Source organism: Athene noctua, chromosome 1 (genome assembly GCF_965140245.1).
Source record: "Athene noctua chromosome 1, bAthNoc1.hap1.1, whole genome shotgun sequence".
Taxonomy (NCBI): Eukaryota; Metazoa; Chordata; class Aves; order Strigiformes; family Strigidae; genus Athene; species Athene noctua.
In genome coordinates this window covers 204290495-204304521 of record NC_134037.1, presented here as the reverse complement: position 1 = coordinate 204304521, position 14027 = coordinate 204290495, and the positions used below count along the sequence as shown (strand labels likewise).

Genomic DNA, 14027 nt, shown 5'->3' with positions numbered 1-14027 from the left:
TGTGTTGGAGAAAGTCTGTAGAGGACTGTCTCCCATGAGATGGGAATCATGCTGGAACAGGGAAGAACATCAAAAGTTCCATGTCCCCCCAAAGTGGAAGAAGTGGCAGGACTGACTGCACCCCCCATTCCCTGCTCCCTGTGCCACTGCCGGGGATTAGGTAGAGATATCGGGAGCAAAGATAAGCCTGGGAAGAAGGGCAGGTGTTTTCAAGATGTGGTAATGCTTCTTGCAGCCCTACTCTGTTAAGTGTTGTTGTTAGTGTCTGAATTAAAGTGATGTTCTTTTTTTCTTCCCCTAATGAGTCTGTCTTTTGCCCATAACCATAATGGGTGAATCATCCCTCCCTGTACTTATCTTGATTCCTGAGCCTTTTGCTTTATATTCTCATCAGAGTTGGGGGGAAGAGGGGAGTGAGCAGCTGCATGATGCTCAGTTGCCCTCTGAGCTCAAACCATGACACTCCTGCTGTGGGATCCCACTAATATATACTGAAAGAAAGATTTTAAGAGTTTTCATATATTGATGCATTGACGGAAAGTTGATGCTCATCCATTAGTTTCTTCCAACTCTTCTCTGACAAATCAACTGATTGATCTCACCAGCCAACTGATCTGACCTCCTTCTTTGCTGATACAAATTCATACTTGACTTCTGGTTTAGATAGGGTACAGACCATATGAGAGTCTATAATCTCAGCCCAGCATTTGGACAAGGCCAAGAGCTCAGAGCAAACAGAGAATCCAAGAGAATGACAAGTTTATAAACATGGTTTGCCACCACTGGGTCCTAAGACTGATTTGGCCACAGTACAACACTGGGCTACATCTGATCTTGATCCCAACTGAGGTTGATAGATCTTCCTGAATCTGGAAGTGATTCATTTTCATAAGGGTCAAAATTCTAAACTTACTGCTCAGAAACATTGCAGTTATTCCATTTGGAAAAAAACAACAACAACAAAAAAAACCCAAAACAACAACTGTTGGAGAACGGCTTGCAGAGAGCAAGGCCATGGGTCCCTGCAGAAGCTGACTGCAGCCATCTGAGGTAAACAAAGGAAAAAACCCAGGGTACAGTTATGCCAAACAACAGACTGTTATGTTAACAAAGAGAGAAACTGAGGTACACAATGGCCTTGATGGTAAAAGCAACCTTGGGAAAGGAGGCAGGCCAGAAGAGGGAAGATGTTGTGACATGTCTGAGATGCCACAGGGGGCTGGGATATTATAATGTAGCTTTTTACATGTATCCAATAGATTTGTGAGTAGTATGCATAATTATTGTAGAGTGCTTATATAAGGTGTGATTTCTTTCAATAAAGTTGAAGCTTGCTCTATCATTCATATTGAATCAGCTGCTTGCTTCCTCCGCCCGCCGCAAACAACAAAAAAACCCAACCCCAAACCAACAATTCAAAAAACTAAAATCAAAAGAAAAACCACAGGGAGCAAATATTCCCTTGGTAGTATACACAATCGGAAGGACTTAAAGCAGCAATTAAACCACAAAACAAATAGCGCCATAAATTCCATCCTGCAGATGATCTTTCCCTAGATCCCCTTTTCACCATCCTTTTCATTAGCTCTGCTCCTGTCCATCATGCTGTAAAGTGCAAGGCCAAAACTTTGCCATGTGCACTGGTGCAAGCTGGCATGGGCATGATGCAGTTTGCCAAGCCTGCCTCCTTCTGACTTTATCACCAACTTGCCTCTTGACTCCAGGGGCAGTGTGTCTGATGTCATTGCTCTGACATCCTCAGTCTGATTTGCTGCCATTGGCAAAGACCTACAAATTCCCTATGGAAACGAGTCCTCCAACTTCTGAGTGTAATGTTACTATCCTTAGCGTTTTCCCAGAAGGCTAAAGTGCAATGAGCTTTTATTTTTGTGGTTGTTTTTCAGCTAATGGGATTAATTGCAGAACAGACATGTGAGAGACCTGTGATCTTAGATCCAATCTCCAGAGTAAACGGTTGAGCTTTGTTTGCTGAAGTAACCAGGTGATCAAGGCAAGCCTGCGTGTCTAAAAGTTCAAAGGTTAAAACTGGGATGACCAGTCCCACATAAATAAAAGTCGTGTGATGCTACAGGATCTTTGAAGTACTCACCATGGATGAAGTCCTCTGCTTCATCTTTCTTCTAAACTTACTCGTGTCATATACTCTTGATTTACAAGTGCTGAGGAAGAGAAGTGCCAAATATGTCTGGGGCTAAAAGCTGTCATGTGGACTCCAGTAATTTGTTCCCTTTGCAGCATCTTGTGGAAGATATTCCACCTGGCAGTAAACAAGTCCTTGTAAAAGGAAGGAAGATTTTGTGACGTGCAACCCATAATTTCAAGTGGAGGTCAGGATATCTAACATGGTTAACTGCACATAACAAGAAGGTCAGAGAGGAAATTGGTCAGGGCATACTTAATTGTGTATCAAAGGAGCTCTTATAAAGAGGAGCTTTATTTAAAATCTGGATTTTAAATGAGTCACATGTACAATGTGAGTGTTACTACCTGCACCATTCCCAAATCTTCTCTTCCAGCCTAACAAAGCCTTTGCAATGGATGCAAGAGCCATTCCTATATAGTTTTATAACAGCTTTGATCCATTAATTTCAGCTGAGTTCCAGGTGACTGATCCCAGCACAAGAAAAAAACAACACAGTCAGAGCAGGCCTTTCAGCCTTACTCGAAGAGCGTTCTTAGTTTAGACACCATAGAATGTTCAAGTTTCTATGCAACTTTTGTAAATCTTACAACCAAAACTGAAGAGCACAAACAGGTCAGGTAGAGATCACTGACACCATACTAAACCATTGTTTTGCAGGTAGCTGTAGAAGATGGGAAACACACTTCTAAGCACTGACGTGACAGTACACCTGATCAGGATTGGAAGCTCCTGAACAACATAATCTCTGGCTGGCCTTTCTTTGGAAGGGAGATTGTGGGAAAGAGAGTGACTGTAGGACAAAGATGAAAAAATACAGTATACAGAAACTGAGGAGCTTCTGCTCAATTGAGGGTATGGACTCAAGAAAAGGGTAAGGGAAAGGCTTTTTCAGCTAGCAATGCATCTGGGAACATAGGAGGGCTGTAAGGCTAGACATCATCTCTCTATAGTTGATTTCTCCTGTGGTCAGAAGAGCAGGTCTTGTAAATAGAAAAAATTTGCACCAAACTTACTTTGACTCCAAGACAAATGTCATCTCTCTAGATATGCTCAGATTGGGTTTAGATATGGCAGTAAATGCAAGACTTGAAGAATGCCTATCTACTTGGATTACAAGTGCAGCAAGGCTCCTGAAAGCACTGATGCACCAAACACGTGCACTGAGGTGAATTCACTAGTTTGCTGAGCACTGAGTGTAGCTCTGCATGACACCAGGAGGATTTGAAATAGCTGGCAATAGCCAGGTAAGCATTCCCCCACCTCAGACTCATCAAGCACATGCAGGTGATGTCTGGACTGTCCTTTGGGCATGCTGTGCGCTAGAAGACAGCTCTGGGAAGTACCAGTAGTTTTTAAAATTCTGCCTGGGGCCATCCATAGCCACATCTGTCAGTTTTCAGACATTTACAGACTTGTTTCCTTGCTCGCTAACACTTTTAGTGTGCATGTGTGTATGTACGAGTATGGATGTTTATATTCAAAAGCATATAGCTGATAGCAAACTAGATCCTGTTACTTATGTAGAATCATGGCAATGTATACAGTGAAAGAGGAAAATAAGGAGAAACCAATAATTAGGCCTTTCAGTTTAACTTCAGTTCCTGGGCACTATGAAAACAAACAAACTCGTTGTGCACACTGAAATCTACTTGAAGATAAACAGTATCCAGAATAGATTTGCTAAATTGTGTCAAACCAAATTATTCTTCCTCCTACTCCAGTGTAGCAGATTTTGTGAACAGCAGTAAATGTTGACTTTAGCAAACTTTGCCATTGCTTCTTTCTATCAGACTAGAGAATCATAACATAAACTTCCAATAGTTGCACGTGAAAAGCCAGAAAACACTTCAGTGATGCAAGTGATATTCTGTCAGAACAGAAGAATAAATGAAAGAGAGTTCCATGTGTTCTGTTCTGGAACTCACTAAGTTTAGAAATATCTTGGATTACAGAATAGATAATGTACTTCTTAAATATACACGTAATGTGAGGCTGAGAGGGACTGATGGAATGCTTTGGAGAATGGGGCTAGAAGGCAAACATCTGCATAAATAAAAGATGACATAGAGAAATGATAACCAAGGAAGGTACAACTGACATCTGCAGAGCCTCAGGGTTACTCTGCAGTTGCCTGTGCTCTGACAATTTATGGATTAATAAAGGGCTTCATTTTCTAATTTGTTGAATCTGTGTGAGTTAAAGAGAGTTGCAATGTCGTTTTCTGCATCTTAGAATGAATCATTTTGTTAATGGAAGTGAAAATGGCCTAGGAGCTTGCAACAAAATGCAACATGTAACGAGTTCCCATATTTAGGGGCTGTATCTGTGTTTATAATCATAAATAGCAATAATCTCCAGATAATAACTCATTTGGATTACTGATGATATGACTGCAGAGGGTATCAGGTTTTTTGGTTGGGAATTAAATGTCAGTCTCAGATCTTAACACAATGTTCACAATAAAGGTAATCATGGCAACAGCAATAATGTTCTTTACCATCCCTAACCATGTTAATCTTTTGAAGAAGCAACGGATAGAAACAGAGTGAAACTTCAGAGTGAAAACATGTGTGGAACTGAGTTCAGCATTCAAAAATTGTACAAACATGCCAAAACTATTAATTCTTCCCTTGCAGTAGTGGGAGCAGAAAGGTTTGTTCCACTGGCTCTCGGCCAGGTCAGTTCACCATCAGCCAAGGGAAGACACTAGCCAGGGCAACCTCCCGCCAGCAGTCCCCCATGCAGACCCAGAACACGAATGAATTGTAACAGCTGCCACTGGAAAACAAAGTGGTTGCGTTTATCAAGAACAATAAGGGAATACAAAATCCCTAATAAAGACCCTGAGAAATGTATAGCATCCAAAAATTGCCATCTAGAAGCACACATTATGATGACACTTTCCTTAATTAAAGTAAGGACCTTCCATGTAATACAATTACAAAGCCAAAAATGTTCCCAAATAGTCTTGTGCAGTTCAAAAGGGGCAGTTTTTATGCATTGCATGTTTGTTACCTGTCATTATGTGCTCCCAGAGTCTGTGACCAATATGCTACAGATGACACCAGTTCTTTGTACGTCACAGCTTCATAAAAATCAGTATCTAACAAATAACATTACAGTAGGTGTGTTAGTGATATATTATCATCTGAATAGGGTAATTAACAGTGGATGGACACAGCAAGAATGCTGAAATCACAGGAGAAGACAGAATAATAAAACAATAATATTGTTTTCAATGTGAAATGAACAAATTGCCTAATACATTTTATCAGACTGATTTACAGAATTACCACTGACAGAATTGGTTTCAGTTTGGTTTGAGTATTATAATACTAAAAAACACACTCACAGGTCAAAAATAACCCCTGCCCAGGTTAAGAACCTTCCCCTGAGCATGTGTTGTATTAGAAGTGTTAGGTAAACTGTATTATAATTGTATGTTAATTACTAAACAATCAGTATCCAATAGGTGTCTTATGGAAAAGTACTAACTTCTGATTTTTGTATATAAAAGGAGCATGAAAACCTGCTGTTAGGGTGTCTGATTTGTGGAAAAGTCTACTGAGCACCCAGGCCTGAATAAATACAGTATCTCTCCTGAGCATGTTAAGATTGGTTTATTGCACACTGGGCATGAATACGCTTTTGGTGTAACAAGGTGGCAGGTACATCTGAGCTGGCCTGCCAGGTTCACTTCTCAGAGGGCTGCAATATTTGGATCCCAGCATTTGACAATATCGATCAGGCAGAGTGACAGCAAGAGACTTGTAACACAAGCCAGACCGTGCTTATTTTCCAACAGGGGAACACGTGAAAAACAAAGTTCCACTTGGTGATGGTATCTTCAATCAGCTAATAGGGTATCCTAATTCATATGAGTTTTATACACCAATAATGGAAGAAAATGTGATCTCTAACGAAATACCTTGCCATGGAGAATTTTTTTTTTTACATTATTTGTGAAATACCCAATGAATAAATACCACAAGCATTATTGCAGAATATTGGTGCTGTCTTCCATCAGTTTAAGGCTGTGTTTTGAACATGCTATCAAACAAAATTTTTTATTGTACAGTAAAGCACCGCCCAGGGGATAGCTCTTTAGTTTGTGCTTAAAACACTTGCCATGTTTGTGAACACCATGTAGAACTGGTACTCCAGTAGCTACCCGAAAAATCACCTGATGTCATTCCAGACACCTAACTCATAGTGAGGATTATATTTGTAGCCCTTGAAGTCAGTGAGAACCTGACTTTCCAAGCAATTCCTAAGTAACTGACTTTATTTCCTCTGAATTATCACTAGCAGTCTGTATTTTCCATGCATAAGTAAATAAAAATTATTTATGGGGAGTGGTGTGAACTCTCCAAACAGATGTAATTAATTCAGCAACCAAACAGCCATTATTTTTAAAATTCTCTCTAGTTGCTATATTACTACAACATTTTGCTCTTGGTTAAGTCAACAGCGATTTAAAATACAGTTACTAATGCCTGACACCCACATGATGGGCACTGAAGCGTGTCAAGGGGGAAAAGGAGGCCCCTCGGGCGCCGGCGACACCCCACAGGTACCAAGCGCTCGCCGGCCTCGCCCCGAGCGCTCTGGATTCTCCCGAGGCCTACTTCAGAGGTGCCTCTCTGCCAGGCGCCACCGCCTGCCGCCGCCTCCCCACACGGCTCGCCCCACTCAAAACTCTCTCCAGCGCCACGCCTGCCACTGCCGGTACCGGTGCCCCCGGCCAGGCCGGCCGCAGTCGCAACCCTTCCCCTCGCACCCCACCGTGCTCTTGCCTCCACCCCCTCCGCCATTTTACCTCGCCCCAAACCCCTCCGCGCAGACCCGCTGCCTAACCCCGCCCTTCGGGGGCGGGGCCTATCACACCTGTGGGCCAATCAAGCACCGCGGCGGGCAGGCCCTCTCAAGGGGCGGTGGAGGGGAGGGGTGTCATTCTCGTGACGTCACGGGGCGGGCAGCGGCATGAGCGGGCAGGCAGAGGTATGGCCGCCGTCGTCCTGGGCTGCCCCCGGCGCCGGGCCCGCTCCGCCCGGGGCCAGCTGAAGTCAGTGGTCGCTGTCCCGGGGTCACCCGTGAAGGAGGCTGGCGGTTATAGGGTGGCTCTTGCTCGGCCGAAGCCTGGCGAGGGGCCCGTGAGGCCCCGAGCCTAGGGGGTACCCCGCGGGGTCACTGCCGCTCGGGGCGGCCCCGGGCTGCTGTGGGGAGGCGGCAGTGCTCGGTCTGGCTCAGCAGCTGCAGCCGGCGGCGGAGCGACCGCTGGCCGGGCCCATGTGTCTGTTTTGGCCCCGGATACGTGAGGTCCGGCAGGCTGTGGCAAGTGCCGTTCCCCTTTAGGAGGGGGGGTGAGTGGGGGGTGGGCGTGCTGCCCTCCTGGGATGGGGGAGAATGTGGCTGCTGGCCGGCTGAGCCCCGGCCGGTCGGGCGTCCTCACTGAGCAACGGCCCAGTGGTCAGGCAGCAGCAGCCATGGCTGTTCGGCCTTCTGCCCGTCTCTGTACACACGCGTGGCTGCCGGCTGCGCCGCTGCCGTCCCGTGTCCGGCACCCTCCACTCCTTTCAGCTGGGGAGGTGGCAGTTCCGTGAGGTCGCTGACGGCCGCCTCCTTCCCTGCGCGGTGCCTCTCTAGGGCCGATGCCAAGGAGAGCCCCTGGGAGCCAGTGGAGCCATGAAACTGTTTCATCCCGGCCCCGGGGTGCAGGTACAGGGACACGTGTGCTTGCCGGTCCCTTGTCATTCAGCTAAAGGTCCGTTGGCTGTGTGGCCCTTTCGGCTCCTCCAGATGTCTGTCACAGCTGGAGGCCCTCCACCAGCCCGGCACTGGCTTTGCCTGAACCTGTGCTGTGCTTCTTCTGTCCCTGGGGAAGGTTCAGTCTTGGACTATACGCAGGCTGCCATTCCACTGAGTAGTTAGGGCTGTCTGATTTGGAAACGTTTGCTGGGCTGTGTCTTCATGTCTTATATTTCTATGGGTTTGGCAGCTATAGAGAGCAAGTGTCTTGATTACCTTAGAATATCAGTTATGCACGTACATGAAATCTCTATCTCGTGGCATCTTCCATCATTATTGAGTATGTAATGGAAAACTAATACCTGTGTGGTTTTGTTTTGTTGTTTGTTAAATATATAATATTTAAAACAAGTGTATTCAAATTCATTTTTCAAAATACTAATTCTTGGTCTTTCCCTCTGTAATGAAGCTTGTATGTGGCTCCTACAGCTACAGCATTAAATATTTGCTGCCAGCTTGGAGTTCTCTTAATCCTATGTACTCTATATGGCTTTACAGACTCAAAGTAAATCGGTTGTAATAGATGTTTAGGGGCTTCCTTAATTCTTTTATTTGATAATGTCTGTGAGAGGTGGGGGATAATACTGTTTCCACTGTAGGAACCTGTAATTACAGAAGAGTTCGTATTTCCTCTTTAAGTCTTACAGAAGAGTTAATTTTTCTTACTGTGGAAGACTTGAATATTCAAGTCAAGTACGGCAGCTAGCTCTCAAATAGCTAGATCTAGATATACAGAGAAGGTAAGAACCATTTTAGTTTATGCTTTGAAGCTGGGAATGCTTCATTTTCTAATGGAGAAAATAAGGTATGGATTGATAAAGTCCATGCCCATTATTGCATGGAAGATCTGGGCCAGAGTTAGAGTTACTCCTTTAGTATTCTTAAACAAAAGAAATAAAAGGGGACTTGCAGTTTTGATTTCTATCTTAATTGTCCGATTCTTCTTCGCTGTCATGTGTGGACTGGGAGCATGGTGGGGTTTTTTAATTATATTGGGTTTTTGTTTTGTTTTTAGGTTAAAGTGAAAATACCTTTTGGAAACAAATATCTTGATGCTATCTTCTCAGTCCCAGAGAAGAAATCAACATATGGAGTGATTCTTACCCATGGAGCTGGAGGAGATATGAATTTCCCTCACTTAGTGTCTTTGGCAGCCTATCTTGCATCCCATGGAGTTCTGTGCCTGCGGTTTACTTGTAAAGGCCTTAACATTGTATATAGGACTAAGGCCTTCAAAACTGTTGTGGTAAGAAGTGACCAAATTCAGCCAAAGCTTAGATCCATGGGTGTCACCGTCTGAGTTTCTTAAATTATCACCAGAGATGAGTTGAGCAACAGTGGGAAAATTAGAAGTGATGGTTAGCTAAATGGAGCACTACCCGTGAACGGAAAAAGCAGGAACAGTTTTTATATGGGCAGTGGCTGGAACAGCTGTGGCAAGTATGTGGGTTTGAGTTCAGGGAGAGAAAGAAAAGCTTGAGAAAAGTATGTGAAGAAAGCAAGGGTGTTTTGGGGAAAGCTTGCAGCAGGGAAAAATGGAAGTACTTAGAATGGAAACGAGGTAGGTGTTTTGGGAGGGCTTGGTGAGGACTAAGGGATACAGCTTTGAGAGCAGTTTTGAGAGGAAACCAGCTGACCAGGGAATTGTGCAGGGTCTCTGAGGGTTGGTGGCTGGGAGAGCAAGACTTTGGGGAAAGTGTAGGGGGCTTTGGGTCGCAGGAGGCGTTGAAGCAAAAGTGATTAGGAGTTAGAACATATGGGAACCGTAGAACCTAAATAGTCTTCGATTTCAAAAACAGTTTAAACTGTTACATACATGTGCATAATTCTGCTGCTGTGACATTATTTAAGATGTTCTTAAATATGTAGATTTTGTTAATATGAGCAGCCTTTTGTTATAATAGTGTCAGATTAGAGTATCTTCCTCTGTGTGTGGGAAAGAGTGGAAATTTTCTCCTGATTACGTAGCTATTACTGGGGCATGGGAAGGTAGCTTGAGTACTTTGCATTGAGCATCAGATGTTTTTATCAGGGAACTAAGTCCAGTTCTTAAGGGACTAATTTATATGATGTCATTGTGATTATATGTACATTAATCTGAAGTTAGACTTTGTTAGCTTTAATGAGCATAATGTTGTTAGTGAATTTATATTAATATACTGCTGTGTAAAGGTAATTTAAAAGCCTCCGATAAGATAGAATCTGATTAGTTATCTCCAAAACTGAAAAAATTGTTGCTAAATTTTATCTTTTCTGTCAGACATAACTGATTGTGTCTTAAAATTTTCATTGGAAACATATGACCTCAGCCTCAGTGAAGGGCATCTTTGCTAACTTATTTTGCCTTTTGATGGGCTAAGAGTGTGAATGTGGTCTGTTGTTATAACTGAATTGATATAGAGTAATTATGTTTTGGTAACTTGATAGTGTATCTGAAATTTTTGACTTGTTGAGAACTAATGTGAAATTGCTTATGTTTATTATGTTGTTGCTGCAAAACATTATAAAAGCTTTCCTGTGAAAAAACAAGAGAGCGACTTGTATTATCTGTTGTTTAATCTGCAGTGCTGAGTTTCCTGTTTTGTGTTTAATCCCCAGTCTCCCAGCTGTCCTAATTCTGACTTGCAATGCTTCTCTTTATCTTATTTCTTTAGGAATACTTAAAGCTTTCTGATGATTATAAACTTTCGGGTGTCTTCCTTGCAGGTATTGTTTTTATTACCTATAATTTTATCTCTTATACTCTCTCTAATGAGCAGTCTGTAATTGCTTCATTTTTGTAAGTCTGTCCCACTTTGGTGAGAAGTGAATGAACAGATGTGGATGACAGTTTTCCATTTGGGGTGGGCAGTAAAAGCTTGCTGTCTAACGTGGGAACAAGCTGAATAAACTCTCACCAGTCAGTATTGCCTCAGGAGAGCAATTCAGCTATCTGCTGACAGGTGAATGCTCCGTAGCCTTTGTTAATTGTTCAGCAGCCCGCTGACTGCCGTGGGAGCCCACTTACACTCTGCCAGCCCTGTAGCTGGCGGGTGTTTGGCTCAGCTCAGCTCTGTCGCGGCTGGCTGGGGCAGCACTGCTTCTCGGGTCGCAAACGGGAACAGCCAGCCTGCTGCTTTCTTCGGATCTGTTGGGAGCATGGCTGTCCAGACTGATTCACCCTCCGCGTGGTGCCACAGATCTCGCTCCAGAAGGAGGAAGGAAATTGCAATAGAGCATGTTTTCTAGGTACTTCGGGAGAAAACTCCCTTGTCGCTTTTAAGTGATGGGGCATGAGTTCTCTGGTAATCCATTTGTCCTTTTTAACTGCAGGTCTTGAAGAATTCTGGTTACTGGCAAATGGAAGACCATTTCCCAAAGCAGGTTTTGGTAGATAAAACTTAGCGGCAGGTAGAAAATCAGTTATATTATGTGAAAAATGAAAGTAGATGGGTATGATTAGGAATATCGATGTGGAAAACACTGAATGTTCTTTCAGTGAGTGAAACCAAATCTGTGCTGATGTAAATTAATCCCACTGGAATCAACCACTTCTCACACTCAATTACAGAGCATTGTCAGCTCATATGCCTCTTCTTTGAGGAGGTATTTTGATATCTGCTAGCTGTTACTGACTGACCTCACCTACAAGTTCACACTCCTTCCTTCCCCCCCCCCCCCCCTTCTACTCCTAGGCTGAAGTTTGAGGTGTGCGTAAACACTTGCTGGATTTGTTTGGGGAGTAAGAAGCATAGAACTTGGTTTTTAATTTGAGCAGATTAGGGTTGCATGAAAAAAATGATACAAGATAATAGCATTGCTATCTGGAATTTTAAGGGTCTAGACCACAGGACCTGTCCCCTCTTTTCCCCCCTGCCCCCAGGATGGGCTGTCGTTCCTTCCGATATTGCAAAGGATCCCTCTCATTTAATTTTTTTTCTTTATTTTTTAAATGGGCAGGGGAAATCATAATATAACCAGACAAATATTTTAGCACAAAATGTGGAAATTAGGATTATTTTTTTCATGGAGTAGATGAATGAAAGCATCCCTAGCATCTTGTACTACTGGTATGCTGAAATACTCAGTTGCATTGTTTTTAGGAGTTGATTACTCAAACAGAATGTAGGTGAGGTGACAGCAAATACTTTTTTTTTTTTTTATTATTTTAACATGGGAGAAAGGCCGTTCCATGGGCTCACGAGCTGCTGCCTCTGTGATACGTCAGCTTAGCCAAGATGAAGAATATGTTGACTTCATTCAAGGTCTAGTATGTTTATCTTACCCATTGCATCGACCAAAACTTCAGTCCAAGCTCCGGGATGAAGATTTATTGTTTATCAGGTGTCCGGTGCTGTTTGTGTCAGGATCAGCAGATGAGATGTGTGAAAAAGTGAGTACCCTTGTAAATCCTGCTGTGAAGGGCAGTATGGAGGAATAAGAACAAGCCTGAGTGGCGTCTGTAGTGGTAAACACAGCTGTGACTTTGGTTTTTCTAAATATATAAATATCTGTCTTCTGATGGAAGCCTTGGGTAGGAAACTTCATTGGAAATAAGGAAGTCTGGAGGTGTTTTCTTTTGCTGCTTAGAACTTCTGGATCATGCTTGATCATCCACTTCAGCAAATTCATCTTTGGGTCACTAAAATACAGCTGATATAAGTGTTTTCTGATAGGATTGTACAAGTTAAAAGGTGCCTATGGAAGGAGGGTTATTTGCTATTTTGTTTTAACCATTTCACGTTACAGAACACAAACACTGTGCTGGGCTACGATTTTCACATTCGAAACATTTTCATGACAAATTCTAGCACAGCAGGTCTACCCACAAGTCAGACTTCTGTGGTAGAAAGCGATATTCTTGTAGAAATGAAGAACAGGTGTGCAGAGATGAGAATACAGTTTTGTATTGTTTTCTTGCCAAGTTAGGTATCTCGTGTTCTTGAACTGTTTAACTTGATTTTGGGACTGTGCGCAATTGGCTTTTTCCATGCGCGGACAGTTTCTAAGGAGTCATAATGCTTTTGTGAGGAGTTGTTACCAAAGTAAGTCAGGCTAGCAACCAGCAGATCCTTGTTCAGTGCCCTCTTAATGGGGAAACCGTTGAGACTTTCTCAGCTGGGTCTTAGATCTGTTTGCTGAGAAAGCTGAATGGAGTCAAAGCCAGTCTCTAGGGAATTATATTGCTACTCTGCCATGGTAGACAAATCTGACTTAAGAAGTTCTGTTGTTTTATTGCTAGTACTCCCCTCTGGCAGTAAAAGTGGATTTCTTCATCAGTGCGGGGAAGGACCCTGCACAGGGTTGTGACCTTTGCAGTTTTTGAACTTTGAATTTTCTGCTATTCTGCGTTTGAGCGAGGGCAAACCTTTGAGCATATTCCATTACTGAATGTAGTATCATCACATCTTTCCTAGCAAGGTGTTTTTAATGTGCACACAGATCCATTTTGGTTTTAAGAGCTTCTTATTCCGTGTTGCACAGGCTGAGTAAGAGACATCTAGGAGTTGCACAGTTTTTAGCAGCTGATTCTCTTTAACTTTTTCATTCTTATTTTCTCTGTAGCAATTGCTAGAAGGTGTGGCAAGCAAAATGAAAGCACCTAAAAAAATCCACTGGATTGATAAAGCAAACCATGGGCTGGCAGTCAAAGGACGAACAACAGACGATGTCATGGAAGAAATAAACGCTCAAGTTTTGTCTTGGTTTACAGAGAATATTGAACTGGAGCACAAATGATTGCAGTGTTTTAAAGCAGTGTCTTCATTTAGCTTTTCCTAAATGTGGCAAATTAAGAGTTTGTTATTTCTGAGAGGCATATCTTTTAAAATAGGCATTTTCAGAGGTCTAAGTGTAAGTGCAAATAAAACTTTTTTGTATGAATGAAAAAAATAAAGGAAGGATAGAAAATTTACGGAATCCTTAATATCATGGCAGCATTGCTTTCTGTGTTTTTGTGCAAATAACTGTATACAACGCTTACTAATGCAGAGCACTAAGTAAATGCTTTTGACTAATATTTGAAGTAGTATACTGGAAAAAATCTATTCTGACAGAAAATCTTTAGGCGCCGTTC

At 42.8% G+C, this 14027-nt stretch overlaps 1 protein-coding gene across 3 annotated transcripts; it reads left to right on the top strand.

The window, feature by feature from the left end:
* Nucleotides 1–7111: 7111 nt before the first annotated feature.
* TEX30 (testis expressed 30) lies at nt 7112–13999 on the top strand. 3 transcript variants are annotated; one of them, XM_074910776.1, is made up of 5 exons: nt 7112–7165; nt 8988–9218; nt 10627–10678; nt 12136–12344; nt 13517–13998. In XM_074910776.1, exons 1-5 carry the CDS (start codon nt 7148–7150, stop codon nt 13688–13690), a joined length of 684 nt encoding a protein of 227 aa, XP_074766877.1. In that variant the 5' UTR covers nt 7112–7147; the 3' UTR covers nt 13691–13998. The 3 variants fall into 3 exon arrangements, with proteins under 3 accessions (XP_074766877.1, XP_074766885.1, XP_074766867.1); XM_074910784.1 differs by lacking the exon at nt 7112–7165 and adding an exon at nt 7179–7229 and having other exon boundaries at nt 13517–13999; XM_074910766.1 differs by lacking the exon at nt 7112–7165 and adding an exon at nt 7838–7882 and having other exon boundaries at nt 13517–13999.
* Nucleotides 14000–14027: the final 28 nt, after the last annotated feature.

What these genes read in the sequence shown, in the direction of transcription:
- TEX30 (XM_074910766.1), top strand. Translation starts at nt 7,850, where the DNA reads ATGAAACTGTTTCATCCCGGCCCCGGGGTGCAG. An exon ending in AGGCCTTCAAAACTGTTGTG is followed by an intron (nt 9,219 to 10,626) that starts GTAAGAAGTGAC and finishes TTATTTCTTTAG; the next exon opens with GAATACTTAAAGCTTTCTGA. An exon ending in TTCGGGTGTCTTCCTTGCAG is followed by an intron (nt 10,679 to 12,135) that starts GTATTGTTTTTA and finishes CATGGGAGAAAG; the next exon opens with GCCGTTCCATGGGCTCACGA.